Source organism: Stigmatopora argus, chromosome 14, assembly GCF_051989625.1.
Source record: "Stigmatopora argus isolate UIUO_Sarg chromosome 14, RoL_Sarg_1.0, whole genome shotgun sequence".
NCBI lineage: Eukaryota > Metazoa > Chordata > Actinopteri > Syngnathiformes > Syngnathidae > Stigmatopora > Stigmatopora argus.
Genome location: NC_135400.1, coordinates 4,506,020 through 4,528,560, shown reverse-complemented (window position 1 = coordinate 4,528,560; position 22,541 = coordinate 4,506,020). Strand labels below are relative to the sequence as shown.

General features: G+C 39.2%; 1 protein-coding gene across 1 annotated transcript; it reads left to right on the top strand.

Annotated features, from left to right (window-relative positions):
• The first annotated feature begins 1,755 nt into the window (after positions 1-1,755).
• Positions 1,756-20,978, top strand: LOC144088767 (uncharacterized). Its single transcript, XM_077619422.1, has 5 exons — positions 1,756-2,658; positions 6,114-6,281; positions 12,091-12,215; positions 12,413-14,753; positions 16,363-20,978. Exons 1-5 carry the CDS (start codon positions 2,206-2,208, stop codon positions 16,420-16,422), a joined length of 3,147 nt encoding a protein of 1,048 aa, XP_077475548.1. The 5' UTR covers positions 1,756-2,205; the 3' UTR covers positions 16,423-20,978.
• The last annotated feature ends 1,563 nt before the right edge of the window (positions 20,979-22,541 follow it).

Here is a 22,541-nt window from a genome sequence, read left to right as displayed (position 1 = left end):
GTGTGCAGTGGTTATGGCATCTCGGTTGAACGGGGCATTAAAGCCATTTCAGACAAGCGGGAGCTTTGTGCAGCTTTCTGCATGGACTGTTCTATAAATTCCCTTTTTCCAAGAAAATTACCATGCGTTGAGTAGTACGCGGTGATAAGTCACATGTTAATGTGACCCCAAAAATATGTTGGTTGACTGATATTTTCTCGTACATTTGTTCCCATACCCAAGTGAAGATACAGAATCCTCTGAACAAAAGCTCTGTTGTTGAAGCTGTAATTAATTATTTTATGAAAAATACATCTACTAGTTCAGCTTTTAAATTGACAGAGACAGTAGTTAGTAGTAACAATTGGTAATGTTGACGACTTGATTTGATTATCTAGAGCACTGTTAACTCAAACATCCAAAAAGACTGACCAAAAAGAGTCTCATCTCATTCTCTGAACCGCTTTATCCTCACTAGGGTTGCGAGGGGTGCTGGAGCCTATCCCAGCTGACTTCGGGCCAGAGGCGGGGGACACCCAGAATTGGTGGCCAGCCAATCGCAAGGCACAAGGAGACAAACAACCATTCACGCTCACACTCATACGTAGGGGCAATTTAGAGTGTCCAATCAGCCTACCATGGATGTCTTTGGAATGTGGGAGGAAACTAGGGTACCCAGAAAAAACCCACGCAGGCTCAGGGAGAACAATGAAACTCCCCACAGGTGGACCGATTTGGATTTGAACCCAGGTCTCCCACTGTGAGGCTGAAGGGCTAACCACTCGCCCCACCGGGCCACCCACCAAAAAGAGTGAAACATGAAAAAGAAACAGTTAAGAGTTAAAGGAAAATGTTTCTATTTTTTAGATTGAAATATCCTTAGGGTAAAATTAAAAAGAACCTGATTACATCCAAGCCTATTTTGTTCAAGATGCAATTAAATGTGATAAAGATGTTGAATAGCCATGTAATCAGTGGTTTGATTCCCTCAAGTCACTGGGTAGAATTGTGCGATATATATATATATATATATATATATATATATATATATATATATATATATATATATATATATATATATATATATATATATATATATATATATATATATATATATATAGAGAACGGAATGGACGTTCACGAAAATGGCAAGGCCTCCAGATGATGCTTTCCCAAGCGGCTGTATTTTAATTTTTTAAAACACGTGCCCAAAAAGCAAAACTGGCAAATGATATGAAGGAAGGCATACACATAATGGATGTATATATATATATATATATATATATATATATATATATATATATATATATATATATATATATATATATATATATATATATATGTATATATATATATATATATATATATATATATATATATATATATATATATATCTTATATATTATATATATATATATATATATATATATATATAGATAGATAGATAGATAGATAGATAGATAGATAGATAGATATATAGATATAGATAGATAGATATACATGTATATAGGGTACACTCCAGCATCCCCTCCCACCCTCCCCGCGACCCTAGTGAGGATAAATCAGTTCAGAAAATCATCAAATGAAGGAAAAAAACGATGGCATGCTTTTTTAAACCTTTTCTAAATCTCTTACTTTCCCAGACTACTTGGTCTCAACTTGACAGAACAGGGAGGTGCCGCCGGCTTTGCGGGTGTCTTGCAATGCAGCCACTAATGATTTAATCATGTTTAAATGGGTTGGGTGCCTTAGTTTTGCAATCGGTTTCTCGTTTTTTATTTTTTATTTTTTTATACGAACACAAACTTTTTTCTTTCTAGCCACATTCAGCACACACCCTCTGTGGCAAATCGCTGCAGGTCATGTGAGGAAAGGTGTGTCTGTTTCGCTGCTTGGGTCACACCTGTCGGGCGGCGCTTCAGAAGAGGCGTCACCCACGCGCCCCATCGCCGGACTGCGGAGCCGAATTCTCTCATCCTACGATGACTCTCCCGCAATCAGAAAGCTCTTAATGAAACATGGCCCTTTTTAGTTATTCTTTCACGTTGTTAGAAGTAATGTTTTTCAAATGCGCCGGAACTGAGCTGCCAAGGTGACTTAAATTCAACAACAACTGCCAGGAGCGTGCTGAACTTCACTAAAGTTATCTCGTGGACTTATTGGAAGCGCACGTTTTGTTTTGTTCTGATTGCTAATTCTTTTCACTCATTTCCTTCGGGGATAATAATGGCTCTGTCCCAGGTTCAGTGCATGGACGACAACCACGTGAATCCGCGGATTAACGAAACTAAACCGGACTTTTTCTACAGTGAGGACCAGAGGCTCGCCTTGGAGGTTCTACTGCGCGATGGTCGCGATTCTTTTGTCAAGTTCGTGGAGGATCGTAAAATGCGGAGCTTTCTCTCAGACCTGGAGCAAGAAACTCTCACTAAAGCGCTGGAGCCCTATGACCCCGGCTTGGAGCTCTTCCCGGAGGATGCCGAGGAAAACGAGCCCCCGCTGTCGTCGCACTACTGGCCGGAGTTGTCGGACATGTCCATCCCTCGGATGGACTTAGGGTGGCCGCACACTGAATCTTACCGCGGGGTGACGCGTACCACAGTTTACACGCAACCACCGCTGGAGGGTCAAACTCACATCAAGGAGATTGTCAGAAAGATGATCGCACACGCGCAAAAGGTATCTGTCGTTTCCTCCATTTGCATCTACCTAACAGGACTGTTGTCTTTGCGAAGCGGCACGACGTCGGTGTTTAACAGCGTTTAACATGGCAATCTTATGTTAACAGAAGAAAACATTCATTCATTCATTCATTCATTTTCTGAACCACTTTATCCTCATTAGGGTCGCGGGGGGTGCTGGAGCCTATCCCAACTGACACACACCCATACCTAGGGGCAATTTAGAGTGTCCAATCAGCCTACCATGCATGTCTTTGGAATGTGGGAGGAAATCGGAGTACCCGGAGGAAACCCACACAGGGCCGGGGAGAACAGGCAAACTCCACACAGGTGGATCCACCTGGATTTGAACTCAGGACTTCCACTGTGAGGCCGACACACTAAGCACTTGGGGTGTCGGGACTTTTTAAATAAAACAAAATTAAATGAATAAATCAAAAAAAATGAGTGAGAGTAATAGCAAATCATGAGAGTGGTGTACGCATGACTGAGCTGGCTCGCCAATGTAAGATTAAAACTTATGTTTAAGTGTGTATAGTAATCTAAGTTCATTTAAGTTAAATTTAATGTTTATGTTATTTTATAAGCATCTTGCCGTTAAGTCTCTCTCCTGCCCTTTCTTTCTCAGCATACACCCACTGCTACTTACTACTATTTATTGCAGATCATTACCACGAGATAAGTATTTGTTACTTTGTGAGTTTGCATGTTAAGGTGGTTTCCTCCGGGTACTCCGGTTTCCTCCCACATTCCAAAAACATGCATGGTAGGCTGATTAGATACTCTAAATTGCCCTAGTTATGGGTGTGATTGTGCATGGTTTTCCGTCTCCTTGTGCCCTGCGATCGGTTGGCCACCGATACAGGGTGTCCCCCGCCTCTGGTCCGGAGACAGCTGGGATTGGCTCCAGCACCCCCTGCAACCCTAATGAGGATAAAGCGGTTCAGAAAATTAGATGAGATAAGTCACATTGTTTTCCGGTTCAAATACTCGCTCTAGCAAATCGTACTTTTGAAAACAAATTTCAAATCCTAAATTTAGCTACTGACAAGTTTATGTATAGGCCTATTCAGTGTGATCTTGAATATAATACATGTACATACTTAAATATACAACATGGGTGACACAATTATCCAAACTCCAGACAAATTTTACATTCAACACAAGCCGTCTCACTACCCTTGTGAGGATGATGCGTGGGAAATGAATGAATGAACATAAACAGTCAATGGTCCTGTTGTCTTTTTGTTAGCTTCACTGTGTTTTCTGAACTATAAATCGAACCAGATTGATTACAAGCTGTACCAGCCCAAAAATATACCGTAAAAAGGAAAAAGATTTATAGATAAGTCACACTGGAGTGTAATTTGTATTTCAGAGAGGTTTTTAATAGATTAGAAGCCAAGAAAAATCATGTTAAAGTATAATATTACAACGAAAAACAACAGGCTAAATCGGCATCTGCTAACATAATAGCTTTTTCAACTATATATAACTATAGCCTAAAAAACAACATCACAGACTGTCGGTAGTCAGAGAGAGAAAAAAACATAAGTCACACGACTGTTATAATATTGTGGGCTGCTGTATGTTTGAGGTCAGAGTCCAGATTTAAGTGACCTAGAATGACAGTGTTAAGTGCAACAGGATTAATCAGTGTTATCTAAAACTGTGGTTCTCAACTGTTCCATAAATCACTCTTTTCCTATTGTAGCTCAGTTTTGACCAACCTTTATTAAAGTCAAGTCAATCTCATCTCATTTTCCGAACCGCTTTATCCTCATTAGGGTCATGGAGGGTGCTGGAGCCTATCCCAGCTGACTCTGGGCCAGAGGCGGGGGGACCCCAGAGCTGTGAGGCTGATGCGCTAACCACTCGCTCCACCGGGCCGCCCGTCAAGTCAATTTAAATCTATTCATATCAGAAAAAACTCCACAGTTAACGGAAAACAACATCTCATTTCATTTCATGAACCGCTTAATCCTCATTAGGATCACGGGGGTTGCTGGAGCCTATCCCAGCTGGCTCCGGGCTAGTACACCCATAATCGGTGGCCAGCCAATCACAGTGCACTGTACTATACACACTCTTACTTTGGGGCAATTTAGAGTGTCCAAACAGCCTACCATGCATGTTTTTGAATGTGGGAGGAAACCAGAGTACCCGGAGGAAACCCACGCAGACAGAACATGCAAACTCCACACAGGTGGACGTGACCTGGATTTGAACCCATGACCCCAGAGCTGTGAGGCAGACAAGCTAACCACTCGCTCCACCGGGCTGCCCGGAAAACAACATAATTCCCTTATTTGACTTGCCCAATTTGACAAAGCTCAGAACCCAATGTGGGCATCAAAAAGGGACAAATTATAAAAGAAAAACACCCATTCCTTTTCTGTACCGCTTATCCTCACATGGGCTGCGGGTGGGGAGGATGCTGGAGCCTATTCCAGCCAACTATGGGCACCACCTAAATTGGTGGACAGCCAATTGCAGGGCACAAGGAGACGTACAACTATTAACGCTCACACTCATATTTAGGGGCAATTTAGAGCAGTGGTCCCCAAACGATTCCAGAAAGGGCTGGAGTCGGCGCAGGTTTTTGTTCCAACCTGTAAGATGACCCCTTTCCACCGATCTGGTATCCTAGAAGTGCCATCAGTGGACTGCAATCAGGTGCTTCTTTTTTCAGCAGAAACCTCATTGGTTAAACTGCTTGTCTTGGATCGGTTGGAACAAAATCTGGCACCCACAGCGGCCCTCGAGGACCGGTTTGAAGAACTCTGATTTAGAGTGTTCAACCAGCATACCCTGCATGTTTTGAGTGTGGGTGAGGATACCGAGTATCTGGAGAAAACTCACACCAAGCACATGCAAACTCCACACAGGAAGGTTCAGACCTGGGATTGAACGCTTGATCGCCGAATTGTGAGGGCGATGTGCTAACCACTCGCCCACCGGGCGGCCTTGCTTGATGTTACTTCGATATTACCTTTACTATCAAGAGTAGTGTAAAATCAGACTTACACAATGGCAAAACAAATCTGGTGACCTGTGGTTATGCAAAAACAAATGAATAATTGAGTATTTTTCCAATCGAACATTACCACCTTCATGCCATGCTGACTGTTTGCATGAATGTATTAAAAGAAGAGTGTGACAAACACCCATTTTATGCTATAACACAGCATGCGTGGAACACCTTTCGGGCGTTTCACGAGCTAATGGCAAATGAAAGATGATGTAGACAATAAGTTATGAGTGAGCAAACAAAACCCCTTAATTGGTGTTTTGACTTGCTTTAGTTAAACGGGGTTTGAAACCTGTGGAACCACTTGTGTCTCATTTATTTTTAACATTTTCAAAACTACATTGAATGGAATGCAGACGTATTGCTTTAAGCTTGTCCTTAAGAGACAAGTTATTTTAAATTTAACATGTGTATTTCTGCAGGTCATTGCTGTTGTGATGGATGTTTTCACCGATGTCGACATCTTCAAAGATTTGATCCATGCTGGTTTTAGGAGGAAGGTTTCTATCTACATACTTGTGGAAAGCGCATCATTACCTCATTTCCTTTCTATGTGTCAGAGGGCTAACATGCACCCAGGACACCTTAAGGTATGTATCATTTAACCCTTTTATGCACAAAGTATGATTTTTTTTAAACCGGACTAATTAAACTCACTGGGAGCACTAGATGCCATTTTACACTCTAGACAGGTCGCAGTCAGCCGTAGGGCACACAGAAAGACATACGACCATTCGCACTAACAATAATACCGCCACCAATGCTAGATGTCCAATTCATTCTAACTAAAAGAGCTAAATGGATTAGATGTCTTTTGGTGTCGATCGCCGTCTCCTCTGTTTAAATGAATCAGACGTCCATCTCCATAAATGGCATGCAGTGAGTTAAAAATAATGAAAATATTTGTTACGGGAGACTATAACCAGTGTGTATTTCTGTTCTTATTCCTTTTGATTTAGTAAAATTTGTTTTTAGAAACATTGTATCAATGTATAATTTATTTATTCATTCACTCATTCATTTTCAAATCCGCTTATCCTCACAAGGCTCGCGGGGGGTGCTGGAGCCTACCCCAGCTGACTTTGAGCACATGAAGGGGAACACCCTGAATTGGGGAGAACATGCAAACACCACACAGGGGAACCGACCTGGGTTCGAACCCGGGACCCCAGAATTTGCGAGGCTGACATGCTAACTACTGACCCGCTGTATTTATTTATAATTACTTAAAAATAACAATGAATATAATAATGATTAAAATGTAAAGAAAAATACATAAGAAATAATTCTTAATATTTCAGGGTTGTATATGAATGAAAATAATTATTTAAGGTCTTACTTCTCCACCAAGCAAAAAAAAGTACAAAAAAAATATTCAAAAAGGGTTATAGGTCTTACTAGTGTCAACTTTGGAGGATGGGCCACTATGGAGACCGCTGTACCTGAAAGGGTTAAAGAACTAATAATCAGAAACCACTCATTGATTTGATTGTGGCTGTGTAAATGTTTAGACAATTTGAACATTGATTTATTCGGCTTAAGCCTACCTGATTTTACTTTCAGGGGTTAGGGCTAAAGATGGAAATGAAAATTAGCCGACGGCTACAATTTTACATATTTACATATACCGTATTTTCACGACTATACGACGCATCGTACACACAAAGGACGTACCGTTTTTATAGACGCAGCCAGGCATGGCAAAACATACACCAGCTTAAACATACACGCTACACCCACACGCTAAAAACACATTTTTAAAAAGGACACAGAAGAAAAACTGAGTTTGGTTGTACTTTATTTAGCCATTTTACAACGTACTCACGTCATCATCACCCACAAATCCATCAAAGTTCTCATTTTCTGAGTTTTATACGTTCGTCCAGGCGGCCACAATCCATTCGCAAATAGTAGGTAGCTAGTAGCTAGTGTAACTTTTCCAAGGCTGCTTTCCATGCTTCGTTAAGCTGTGTTGATGTCGATGTATACAGACCACAATCCATTGGGTGTATTGACAAAAGAACTACATATCCCAGCAGTCACTGCGCAGTACTTTTTCTACAGGGAAAATAGTAGAGTCGGGGGCTGTTTGCCGTAGTTGTGAGAGCTGTAGAGGATGGTGTACCCTATCGACTGATTTATTTTATTTTATCGTGATAACAATTTTAGTATTGGTCCATATATAAAGCGCACTGGATTATAAGGCGCCCTGTCTATTTTGGAGAAAATTTAAGACTTTTATGTGCGCTTTATAGTCGTGAAAATACGGTATATGTCCGTGAACATGAATATAAATATGTTCATTAATATGTGCTGTCCCTTGTGAAAATCAATCAATCAATACACCAACAAACGGTTTATATACCGAGATAACGAGACATATCCATAGTTCATTATAGTATATGTGAAAGGGATATTAACTACTTATGCAACAAATAAGAGGGAAACAAGAAAATCAGTGAATACACATAATGTAGCAGTCCATTAAAATGTAAAAACATGCCACAACATGTTTCAGAATAACTAGTTGTGTCAGACCTTAAAAATAAAAAATATAAACAAGACCTATTATATGGTGCAGAAACTAATTTGCTTATAATTGTATTATCAAAGAAACAATAAAATCGCCTATAAATCCATAACTATGAGGATGAATGATCAGAATGTAATAAAAGCTTTATGACAAATATGCCTTTGGCAACTATTTTTTCAAAGTGAATTGTAACACTGAAGTTAAAATTAGTTTGTCACTCAGTATATTGTCATCCCCTGGGTTTCAGATGATTAACTCCTGGCATCAACTTGAATATATTGGAATCTCTGTTGACGGACAACACTATTCACAAATAGATTTCTGAACAAACTTTTCAGGCTTTATTTTTATCCATGAACTGTGCTTCACTTAGGTCAACCGTGGTCTAAAAACATCATTCTTTGTGGCCGTTTTTCTGTATATTTTTGTTACTGTAAATTTGCAAGTGATTCCGCTAGAATTGGGAAGCTCTGGGTACTTACCGTTACTTAATTTGTGATAAAAGACTCATGACAACAATTTTCTCCCAATATGGAGACAGTTATCCATCAGGGGTAAGGAAATTAAGAAAAAATGGAAACATAATTTTTTTTTATTTTGGCAAATGGCGTAAGTTTTTCTTCCTCACAGGCTAGGAGAATATTTCAGTCCAACTTTTCATTAAATAAATGCAGCAACATTATATTATTGCAACATTCTTGTAAACAAATGAGTGTTTTCTTAACTTATTGGTAACTTTGACACCAATAGCCGTTCAGTCCACTTAAAATGGAAGGGCTGTTGAGTGGTTAGCTCGTTCGCCTCATGGGTCTGGGGTCCTGGGTTCAATGTAACATTTTTGATGCTAGTTTGCTGTTATTGTACCAATGGTTTGGTTAGCATTAGTATTATCTATAAATATGGCCATTAGATGGGATTATGGCAACAAAAGACAAGAACCCAACACGTTAGGATAAGGGATCCAGTTATGGCACCAAACAAAGTGCATCTCAGGTATTCTTTACTACAAAACATAGTTTATCAAACAAGTGGGGTTTTGTTTTTGGTCACTATATGTCCTGTAGTAGTGCTGTAGAAGTGGACTCAATTCATCATTTAAATACAGCAAATTGTGATTTTTCATTAGTTGGAATTTTCTCTCTTTCAAATTAAACCAATTCGATCCATGTCAATATGAATGGCCAATGGGAATTTAGGGTATGAGTGAGCTATGTATGAGCTATACAGTGGTACTTCGACATACGATCGTAATCCGTTCCGAGCCTGAGATCATATGTCGAGCATTTCGTAACTCGAGCGAACGTTTCCCATTGAAATGAACTGAAAACAAATTTATTCGTTCCAACCCTCTGAAAAAACACCAAAAACAGGATATTGGATTGGAAAAAATGTTTTATTTCTTCTAATTCGCCATCTATTAACAAAGTAACACATAACTAGTGGTTTAATAGTAATAAAATGTGTTTAATAGAAGTAAAATTAGACGCATTTCACGGAGGGTAGAGGCAGCGACATACACGGAGGCGGAGGGAGGGGGTGTTCAGGGGACTTTATCCACGGCGCTCGTAAAAACGAACAAACAAATTTAAATTAACTTGGATAAATATATACAGACACTCAACGTTTAATGTAACTTCACACAAAACTGAATTCTAATTTTGTTTTAATCTTTTTTTACCTTCGTTCTGGCCAGGTTAGTTGTTTGCCACGCCTCCACCCTCACGTTCGCTATCGATGGGCTGTTTGCTCTTGTAATGATGCACACAGATGTCCTCACAATAGGATAACACACGACCACTTGCCAACGAGAAGTATAGTCTTGAATTAGCGATCGCTCCGCCAACGGGAGCTAACATGCTAAGGGGGGAAACAGGAAATGCAACCTCCTACCCACGTATTGATTGTGGGTAATGAAGTTTTATTCTGAGAAAGGGTGTCATTGGCAATCAATGTTGTGTGCACGAGTATACAGACGCTCCCCTACTTACGAACATTCAACTTACGAACAACGGTACATACGAACATGTCTGCAAATTGCGTTTAAGTCCAAAAATGTTCGCAAGTCCAATTTTGTATTTCGCGTCTTTTTCGGAGTAGTACTTCTTTCCGCCGCTAATACCGACGCCTGGCGCTGTGAGAGCTCAGCTCACCCAGCATCTACCTTCCGCATTGAAACGAAGAAGAAGTGCGTGAATGTATCTCCAGTGTGCAAAGAACCTTTTTCATTTGTATCATTAAATATCTCATGCATCCAATATTGAATATGGTTGGTAAAAAGCTAAAGGCTTCTAATGAGGGAGTTGGAAGGAAGAGGCAAGCCATTTCATTTGAAACGAGTGGCAATAATAACGAAGCTTGATGCGCGTCAGAAAGTGGTGAGCGTTGCACATTCAGTACCATTTATAAACAGAAAGATCGAGCAGCAGGACCCAAATATTGAACGTTGCACAAAGTTTGCAAATCAATTGAATGATGCCATACAGTGCTACTGCATCATTTATGATGAAAAAAAGAAGAAAACTGTGCAATCGTCATTAGGTCGCTTCTTTTGGCCAGTTTCTAATACATAAATCTATCTCTCTCTCTACAGTACTGTACATATTCTCTCCATTTTATTAAATGTTTTTTTTTTCAGTACAAACCAATGCGTGTTACTTATACAAGCCTTAAACATACAAATGCACTTATATAAACCTTCAATATACTTATATAGGCCTTAAACATAAATTATAATACAAAATATAGCACTAAATCAACTTACAAACAAATTCAACTTATGAACAATCGCTCGGAACCAATTGCGTTCGTAAGTTGAGGAGTGTCTGTACTTAATTACCCTCTTTTTGCCTGCGCATGCACGTTGTGCGTTTCCTGGTCCATGTGTAGGCGAAAGAAACCGTTCAGTGCTAGTAGATATCTGTAATACAGGAAAGAGATGTGGCAAAAAAGACAGTGTGCTACAATGATAAACAGCCTCTCATGTCATGGCCACCTGGCTTGGTCACATCTCGAAATTTTGACCGTATAACGGGCGAATTATTCGATCGAAATTTTCGTCGTACCTCGAGAATGTCGTACCACAAGCTGATCGTAGGTCGAGGTACCACTGTAATATATATGTTTCAATGTTGGCTTTATGTGGTGTGTCATTAAGGTACACATACGCTTCTTTGGTTGGTTGTTGGCTTGGGGGAACGAAAGGAAAGAACAAAAGCAGTTTGGGAGAATGCCAGTGCCATCTGCTTCTGAATTATTTAGGAAGAAAAATGGCAAAAAAAACAGCCTCATGCCGCAGCCTGTGCTCAATAAACACTGCATGACAGCTACACATGACAAGTAAGCAAGACTCTCAAGGTTTGGCAAGTGAAAGTTTTTTTCTGAGAGATTTCCGTTCCTCTCACGGAATCTCTTCATAGACCCACCGGGATTTCACAAATCGATTCAGGGTGTGTCCCTCGCCTCTGGCCCGGAGGCAGCCGGGATTGGATCCAGCACCCCCCGCGAGTCCAATGAGGTTCAGAAAATGAAATGAGAGCTGAGAATTTCCCTTTTTTTTTTTTTTAACTAAGTAACACATACTCTGTGACCCTTACTGACAATGAATGAATTAAGTGCATGATAACGTCAATTTAGTGAACACTGTCCCTGAAAGGGGTATTTCAGGCAATAATCCGCATTAGGAAAGAAATCACTGGAGAAAAAATGTCATATACAGCAGTTTGCTATTGTTCATGTACAATCATATCCTAAGTGTTTTAAGATTTAGGTGACCACAAGTGAGTTTCATGATTTTCTTCGATAACTGTCATTTTTCGTTTTCCCAATAATTAGCATCGAGTATGATTGCACGTGTTTATATTTTATAGAACCTTCGTGTCCGCTGCACATCTGGAACAGAGTTCCACACTCGCTCCTGCACCGTAGTGAAAGGTCGACTAGGACACAGATTCATGTTCATCGATGGAGACAAAGCTGTGTCCGGGTCATTCAGGTCAGCGCTAATGTGTATGCTTGACAAATAATGTTGGTACTGTTTATACATTTTACTATTTCTTAGGCACAGCTAAAAAATATTTATTTGTTATCAAAGTGTAACAAAGTATGATACAAAGTAAAACCTAAGGCATAATTCACCTCTTGACATGGCCATGTGTAATGTTTATTTGTTTTTTTCTGAACAATCTATAGTTTCACCTGGACGTCCTCCCGACTGGACAAAAATCTTGTCACCGTGGTTACAGGCCAGGCAGTGGAAGCCTTTGATCATCTCTTTCGCCACCTCTACGCAACTTCAAGATTTGTTGATCTCCAGCAAGTCACCACAGAGCCTGAGCCCGAGCCTGAGACCCACCATCACCTTGCACCAGTTGTCCTTCCTTCTTCGACTATAGATAGGAAATTGTACAACCCCAAGTATGCGTTACTTATTGGAGACGGTGCTAACGCTATAACTCCTGCAGACAGCTCCAAAGAACCCCAAACACCAGAGGTCCCAGATACTAAGAAGCGAAGGCGAGGAAGAGGAAGCAGAGAACCTGTTCAAGAAGAGGATCCAATGCATCCTGGACTCATCAATTTAGAGAAGGCGTACTTGATCCCTTATTTACCCACGTGGCCAGAACCTGACCCCTCGAGTGATGTAATTGGTTTTATAAACACCGTGGATGCGCACAAACCAACTCAAGTGCATCTGCAACGCTCTGAAAGGTTTGAAACCAGTCAGGCCATTCGGTTCAGAAACCCTATGGCCGTTTCTAACGAACCAGTGCCACTGGTGGCTAAGCCCATAGAGACAAGTTCAAAAATGGAGGAAAAGCTGAATGCATCACCATCCCAAGTTTCTCATGAAGCTAAAGAGACTGTGTTTGAGAGGATAGAATCCATCAGTACAAAAGTTGAGGAACCTGAACACCACTCAGCTGCATCCAGATTGGCCAACAATGCTGCTAATTCCCATGACACTGAGCAGAGTGTACATTCAGCTGAATTAACTAGTCCAAATAAAGGTCAGACCACAAAAGACCTCTCTGCTTTTTCTAGCAACATGGAACACAATCAAAATTCTGGTAAAATAGAGCCGCCTTATGAACAAAAGAATAAAGCACCTCCAAAAATTGGGACTAGTTCATCTGCTGTTACAGGAACCTCTTACTTGTCACATCCCGCTCACTCAAACTCAGAAACAGAATTAGCAGCTACAAAAACACCACCACTATTAATGCAAGATAAAAGACACTCAGATATCCCCTCCAAAAGTTCCCTCAAAACTCACAGTTTGGAAACCTCCCGACCTACCTCCTCTTCTTGTTCAAGCTCCAAAACGTACACCCCAGAACCTCTCGCAAATCATCAAGCTATCAACAATAGCAACATCAGCAAAGGTGTGGGCGCGCAAAACATTAGCACTAGTAATAGGTTGAACACCCTGACCACGGACAAGTCCACTGGAGAAAACAAACAACAAACTGTGTCCAAAATGAGCAAAAATAGAGAGAGCGAAAGCGGCAAGACTGATACCTTCACAAAAATTCAACAGCAGAAACAAAAAGAAACCTCTGCAGGAAGACCGAATGAAAATGTTGTTGGACTACCAGATGCCAAAGGAAGAAATGCCTTGGCTACATTAGCAACAAACAGAGACTGTCTAAATATTGAAGAAAAGATTTCAGATGACGCAAAAACTCCAGTAGAAGTGGATGGAAGTGCAAAGCCTCAGCAAGACCCGCTTTTAGCAACAGGAAAGGCTGGAATGACGGCTACATTGAAACAGTTTGCTGATCCTAAACCTACAGAAAATCTAAATAAAAAAGAATCTGAAAAGAAAACATACCATGTAAAGGAAAATAAACCTCAAAAAATTTCCTACAGTCTAACATCCTCATTAACTATGTGGGAACGAATACAAGCTGCGATGGATGAGCCTTCATCCAAAGGTGCCACAACAGCACAATCAAGTTATAATACCACAAGTTTGACAAGGAAAAACATCAGAAGAGTCTCGCAAGAACATCCCCACTCAACAAAAGAACAATCACCCCCTCACACACCCAAGAAAGCCCAACACGTAAACAACCCAGATACTGCACTGTCACCAGGTAAACAGTCAAGATTGTCCTCTTCTGGCAGACGCATTTCTGGTGGTACACCGTCCCTAGACTCACCTGCAGTCACTTCAGACATTCGAACCCCTTCTGCCACCACTTCCTTATTCACGGACTATAGCGCATATGTTGCTTTGTTTGACAACAAAGACAAGAATACCTCAAGCAGAGAAACTCAGAGACCCGGGCAAAAAGTGAAAATAAAGGATAAAGAAGACGTAAAAAGTATGGACAGCGGAATCAAAAAGACAGCCAAAAAAGATTCCAAAGAGAAGGTGGGGCGAAATGATGTGGAATCGAAACAGAAAACGTATGAGAAGGAAAAAGAGACTCACTCCCCTGCACCCATAAAAAATTCACGGTCTCCAGGGACGGCAGGACCCAGCAATGGGGACAACATAGATGCCAGAGAGGTGGCTGATCAGAAGGTACGAACATGAAATAGAGTGACAGATGTTCTACACCACTGTTAACTACATCCACAAGAATGCATCTTCAAGTTAATAAACACCGGTATGACTGTCAATAAAAACAAATAAATCATCTCTTTCCAAAGGCATTGCATAACACATTGGCTGTCATTGACAGTGAAGACAAAACAGAGTTGCTTTAAAAATGAGCTTATTTTACATTGACCATATCTAACGTTGCCATATTACATTAACACTATTGAAACACATCAACAACTTAATTACCCCTGGATAGGATTTAATGTTTTCATAAAATAACTCATTGGCTACCATTGACACTGCCAGACATCCAATCTATTTTGACTGGCAGCTTCAACTGTCTATTTGTTAATTCCCCTCAACAAGTCAAGATAGATTGGACATCTAGCGACGTCAATGGCACTAAAATTCAAGTTGTCCCAATCCGATACTCGATATCTGACAGTATGAGATTTCATGACAAAATCAGATCTGAGCCAGTATCCACGTGTGCCTGCACCATAATTTTTTTCTTGATCTTTTGACTTTTATTTCTTTTGTAAAACTGAATATATTGTACAATAACTTTTGAATATGAAATATTTGAGATGCATTCATTTATCTTCCATACTGCTTATCTTCACAAGGGGGATGCTGGTGGCTATTCCAGCTGACTGCGTGCGAAAGGAAAACTATATTCTCGACCAGGGGCGGCTAAACCGGTCCTCGAGAGCCGCTGTTGGTGCAGGTTTTTGTTCCAACTGATCTACCGCAGACACTTTGCCCAATGAGATTTCTGCAGAAAACAAGAAGCACCTGACTGCAATCCACTGATTGCACTGGTAGGACACCTGATTAGTGAAAAGGTGTCCTCTTTATGGCTTGGAATGAAAACCCGCACCCACTGCAGCACTTTGTGGAATAGTTTGCACAACCCTGTTCTAGACTGGTCGCCAGGGAGTCATAGAAAACGACAACCATTCGCTCTCACGATCTCACCCATACAGAGTAGGAATCTTTCCCACGCTTGCCCTCACTGAAGTCAGGTGAGTGAACCCTACACCAGGGGTCGGGAACCTATGGCTCGCAGGCCAGACATATCTTTTGATGGGGCATATGGCTCTCCGCTGACCTGTAAGCTAAAAAGTGGAACCCGCTGGTGAGAGAGCTGAGTCCCGAACGCACCAATAAGAGCCTCACGATGGCACATCACTGTGTTCGTGTCACTACCTCATCGACCAATTGGCATTTAAATGTTGCCGACACTAACTATCCCTGTGTTAGTCATAGTTTTTCTTTACGGTAGACTCCCTTGCACGGGTTCCATATGCTTATTGATTAAAAGTAATGGATGATGAAGCATACAAGCACATGCTGATATAATATACATGAAAGTGTTAATGATTTAGAATGTCACATTTGTTGTCATTTCACATCTTTTTAACTCAAGTGTTGATAGATGTCTGCTCAAAATACTTAGGTGTTGCAAAATATTGACCTAATTTCACACATTCTTAAAAAATAATAAGCTCTTTCTTAATTTAAAAGAATACTCCTTGGTCAGTTGGCACTACATTTCTAAGAGGTGTTATGTATCCTCTGCTTTTAGCCGCTGCCTAAAGCTACAAAGCTACAGCGACACCCTCTCATCCCGTCTCAGCCTCAGTGATTCAAACAAACGAAAGCAGCTCTCAGCACTTCTCAAGTTTTTGATTATTTATCATCTTTTCACAATGAGTCCATGGGGCAACCACCTTCATAAGAAATTGCACAAATAGACAAAACACACCAACTTTATCAAGTAGGGGTATGACAATATATCAGGACGGTGATGTAACGCGATACTTGCTCTCCGAAGAGGTTAGCGATATGATCAGGATGATAGAAAAATGTTCCACTAGCCCAAAAATTTCAACTAGAATGGTGTCTTTGTTAACTCAACTTAACTGAATTGTTGAAATGTTGAAATATTCACATAGTCTGTAAGGAAAACAAAGGTTTTTGACATAACAATGTTTATTTTTCCATTTATACATTGTTTTTCATTTAAATTGTTGTGTTGTAGAAAATCGAACGTTGATTTCCTGCCCTATGTATCAATAACTGTCGTGAAAGGAGGTACCGACAGGGGTACCCACCCTTTTTCGCAATGAGAGAATGACATGCCTGAGGCTGAACGCTCACAGCACCAATATTCTGTATTGAAGTCACAACTTTTCTGTAGTTTTAAATAAACCACAAATAAGATCCCCACTAATTCCCAGAGAGGCATTTTTCTAGGCCAGACAACAACAGTATAAAACTTCGGTAATTGCAGAGAGGCGTACAAACTTCCACCTATTACACATCAGACAGCTAGTAAGGGACGAATAGACACTTCATAATCATACAAACACCTCTGTTTAATTATCCAAGCATGTGGGAGGAAACCAACTTGCTTTTTGTAGAACCCCATTTTGTTTTCACTAGGGAAACTGCTACTTGTGAACAAAGTTTTGTTTGCCCCATCATTGTTTGACCTCCAAGGAGGACTAAGTGACTGTTTAAAAACTGGCTGAACATCCCTAAAGACTTTTCTCTTGACTTGCTTTTCCCTTGTACTGTCTGACTGGTTAAGCCAGACATTTAAGCAACAAAATGACACACCCAAGAGTGATTTTCAATTGCTCCAGAACCAGTCAGTGACGATTTGGAACACAATAGTTACAAGAACAGTATTTTGTTTATAATCATGCCTCTACATTGGAACCTTGAGGCCGTTGACTCATTTTGACTGTCATTTTGGAATATCAAAAATGCATTTTAAAGTGACATAATAAAAGCATAAAAATGCTTCAAATAAATGATTTATGTTAGATTTCTGCACTTTTGCACTTGACAGAGCAAACGAAGAGAAATGACTTCCTGGTATATTATTTTTTATTATGTCATTTAAAAAATAAATGGACCATTTTTTACCAAGTCTTTTAGGAAATGTATATACTGTGAGGTTTTACTATGACCTTAACTAACCCTGATCGCGAGTACAGCGTGAACGGCGCCATCTTGGAATAAGCTTATTTATTTTGTTTACAAAGCAAAAACAACTTCAATATATACACGATTATTGTCAAAAGAAAAAAAAATTGTACTATACAACATCGAATCACAGCGGAAGTACACTGAAGATAGGAAAACATTATGCTAGCTGTCATGGGAAGAAGATAGTAAGATAACATCATACAAGAGTGGCCATGTCTACAGTATGAAAATGTTTACGTTATATTACATATGCATGTGCTTTTTTCCCTTCGTTATAGTTTGCTGAGGTATCAGATCAATACATCCTGAAAGTCAGGTGACAAAATTTAAAAAAATCCGTGATCCGGACAACCCTAACCTTAACTCATCAACATCTCATTAACAGCAATAGAAATCAAATTCATTTGAAGTAACAGAATTGGCTGCAAATGAACTTTTATCGACCACCACCTCAAAGTTCAAATGGAATATACATCTATACTAGTAATACCATTATTAAAATCCACAGCAGAAAGATGGCAGACACATAATTGGATGTCTACCAACCTATTTATTGTACACAAGCAAGGGGCCCCTGCTTATTTAGAACCAAAAGACAATTGTTGCGGTATTTAAATTTTTTTTTTTGAAAAATGGGTGTTTAAAAAATAAAAGATTGAGTTTACACACTTAGAGAAGGTGAAGAAATGCAATCATCTTGTCTATTAGAATCCGACAGCCGTTTCTGGTCAACATGAAAAATTTCAACTCTCTATGTTGTACGGTTCGGACAAACATAGCAAGAGAATCTTAACATACACACACACACATCCATAAATTGCGCTTTATAAGGAATATAGATGATGTAAGAACTGAGAAAGGGGTGTGTTCATGTTTATCATTTGTATCTAGTTCACAATTTTATATGCCCTAATGTTTTTGTAAATTATTCCACAAACTTATATCTGACCCCTGTTCTGTTTTATTTTTCATATTCAACTGCAGAGTTGTTGTTGTTTTTTTCCTTATTTCCTATTTTTTTAGTTTTTTTATTTGAATCTCAGTGCCAGATATTTAAGGCTCTTTGTACACCTTAATGTCATTGCTGTGAAATGAAAATACTGTTTTCGAGTGCTGTTTGAAAAGCACTTTTTCTTTTCCCCATTCCTGTTGAAAGGTTGTTAAAAATTCTTTTACATATATAATTGGGATCATTTCATGTGTAACTGCTGTTTACATTTTTGCACAACAATCTATTTAGAGAGTTCAAAATTGTTCCTTTCTGTTAAACAATAGCAAAATGTTTAAGGAGATTTTTGCTCAGTTACTATATTTATTAAATGCAATATACTCAAAAACCTATTGTAACATCACTATGACTGCAGTCTTTTTTACACAATTTTCAGAGTAAACTATTATTTGGTCAGGATTTTCTTTAACATGCACACACCAATATTTCTTATGGTGCAGGGATATTCCAACTAGGCCTGGGTGATATGAAAAAAAATGTTATCATGATAAAAAAAATGATTACCCGATATAAATAACTATCACATCTGTTGTCTTTCCATTTTGAAACTTCAAACTTCTGTGAATAAGTAAATAAATTACTTTCCTCGTTATTCAATTATGAAAGTAACAACGTTACCTTACTTAGATTAGATTTATTAAAAAATATTATAAATTATGTTTTTAAAGTGTATTTGTCATTCTCCTGTGCAATATGAAATAAATAAAATAATCAAATGAAGACATCATCACCAGACTATTTTCAGCCTGAGAAAAAGAAATGTAAATTTACCTTACATCTGGCCATTTTAAAAATAAATAAATAAAAATGTTGGATGAAGTTTTAGATTTTTGCAACGCTTTCAAACCATTTGCATAAAAAGGGGAAACTCCTTGATATCAAGTAAAAAAAGATTTACAGACTGTCCACTAATGAGGAGAGTGGATTAAAATGGGTTAAGGACATTTGCAATCAGGCTGCTGTTTGTTGTATTTATGCCGAGGTTCAGTCAATCATAATGTTCCTCACGTGCGTTCATAAGTACAGATAAAGTACACGACAGGGAGACTTCACTTGAATCTTTTATTGGGTAGCCTCATTATTTTCCTGCATCTCATATTCGCTTATTTTGGCTGTGTCATAGACCTTTCGCTTCCATGCGCTGTATGCTGCTCTATTGCTAACTATGCTAATTGATGAGCTGTTCCTCACCATCTTCTTCATCTACTGAACATTGGTCTAGAACTAGCGTTCAAATCGCATCATTCCCCCATTTTTTTCGGGTAGTGTAATTGCAGTTTATATTTATCGACTTTTATCGAAAGTTTTTATTATTTTATCGCCCAGGTCTAATTCAAACTATGCCCAGCGCCCAACTCCAACCTACAGCCCATTTTTTGGGCTCGTAGCAAATTTAAGATGGATACGGGAAATAAAACTAAGGGAATGCAAACTTGAGAACTCCATGTTTAAAATACACACAGGATGGAACAAAAAAGAATTCCCCAATTAAGAGGATTATTTTTGTTGAAGAAATAATGAAATTAGCCTTGGTAAAAGTAATTAAAAAATATAGGTCAGTATGGGTGGGATTCAGAGTACTAACAATAAAAGTTTTGGGCATCTGCATGTATGTATATGGAAATATTCATATTAGTGGTGTACAATGTGACGGTATGTCCTCATGATCAACAAATTGTAAGTTGTGTAAGGATTTCGAATGGGCCTTTGCATCCTTTAATCTTTCTGTAAGGTGGCCTTCAGAGATAGATTTCTTAAGTTAATTAAAAATTATAGTTTAATCACAGTCATAGTGCAATATTTTTTAACAAGCTAACACAACAGGTACAGTATGAGCAGGAACATTGTGCTGTTTTAGATTGACTCTAGAGTGACTTTGCGGGTGACATTTATTCTGTACTTTGTTTAAAGTATGTTGAAATTAGTCAATATTCTATTTTAAAGAATGTTCTGTTTTACATGATGTTGAAATGTTTATTTAGTGACTTGAGAAAGAGACCTCTGGTTTGTTTTCTTTTTACAAAATAAGATTTCTGATTCTGATGTTTTTTGCCAAAAAGACAAAATATGTATTTGTATTTTACGTACTTTTTGGTCAGAAGACCGGATAAAAGCAACAATGTGCATATTGGCTGTGGTCATCTGCATAGTCTTTGTTTGCAGGATCAATAAACCCATTGAAGATATCAATGAAATAGATCGTATTTAATGACTGTATTGTTTGCAATCCGCAAACAAATGCTCCAGTTTCTACCCCTCAAGCAAGAAAACCCAAGTACTGTCACTGGGGTAGGAGCTTGATCCCTATTACAAATGAGTGCTGTATGTTAGGGTTGCTTGGTTTTATGCTCCCCCCCCCCCCTGTCCTTCCTGTCTGAGTGATTGTTCATTGTGTTTAGCTGTCGTTTCCCAGGTGTTCCTAATTGTCTCGTCAACCCATGTCAGTGTATTTAAACCCCACTGATTGTTATGTCATTCGTCAGATCGTCTGCTTTTGCTTGTCAAAGCCATGTTTCCACGTTACCTCAATTCATGTTCCATGTGCCTCGTTCCTCGCTCTCCTGTGTCTCCCTTGTCAGGTTTGGTGATGTGATTTGATTTCTAAGTCTTTGTTATTTTCTAAGATCCTGTTTAAGTTATTAAAGTTTTGATTGGAACACCACCTCCCTCATTCTTGCCTGCTTCCCTGCGATTGGATCCTATTCCCCGCTTCCTCGCCTCGACGTCTTGCCAAAGACGTAACACTGTAAGTAGTAAATAACAACCTCTTTCCTTTTTTTCTTAATCATTCTTGGGTAGATTTAGCAATCAGACTATCTGACAAATTAAAGACAAAATTTGTTTTTAACCATAGAAAGTCAGATGTCTAAAAACCTTTAATATTAAGTACTACAAGTATAGAATTTATTTATGACTAGCATGGAACGTCAGATATCCAAAAACCCTTGATATTAAGTACAAGTTTAAAATTTATTTATGGATTCCTCTTAGGAACCATGAAAGACAACACATGATGACTGCAATCTAAAACGCATGCTTGCTTCCAGGCAGAACAAACAGGAATGGATTAAATATCTCAGAAGTGGATCTACCCTTCTTTATCACGTTCATCCCGGTCAAGAAAGTCTTAAATACTAAGGCTGCAGTTTTAATCCAAAATCCAATTGTAGTTCTGTTAACATCAACTCTCCTGTCCTTTTGGACATGGGTGTGAACTACATTTTAGTTACATTCCATGAGATATTTTTTTAAAGAAAAAAGAGGTACTATGTGTTGGGCGAACGTCTTTATCCAAAGTCACTTTGCTGTCGAAAATGATCACTCTGCCTTGAACAGGGAGGCCTGCTGTCTCATTTATGCAAGTCTGGATTTTCATGCTTTGGGGACAAGTGAAAGATCAATTGAAGGTTAATGTGTTTATGGAAAATATAGTGATTGATGAGTCACCATGCAGACTCAAACACACACACATTTTCTGAATTTCTCTGTGCCATCATCATGGCCCAGTTCCTTATCAAAATATGAGAATGATAAACAGTTTACTAGTAGAGTAAAACAACTTCATACAAATGCAAAATAAAACAGTTTTTAAATAGTGGACCGGGTTCTTGATCCAGGTTCAAAATGAATAAGGCTGCATAAGGAAGATGTTACGTCTTGGCGACGTCGAGCGTGGAAACGTAGAATTGTTGGGCCCAAATGCAGGGAAGCAGGCAATGGACGAGGATGTAACAAAACTTTAATTCTTTAGGCTGGAG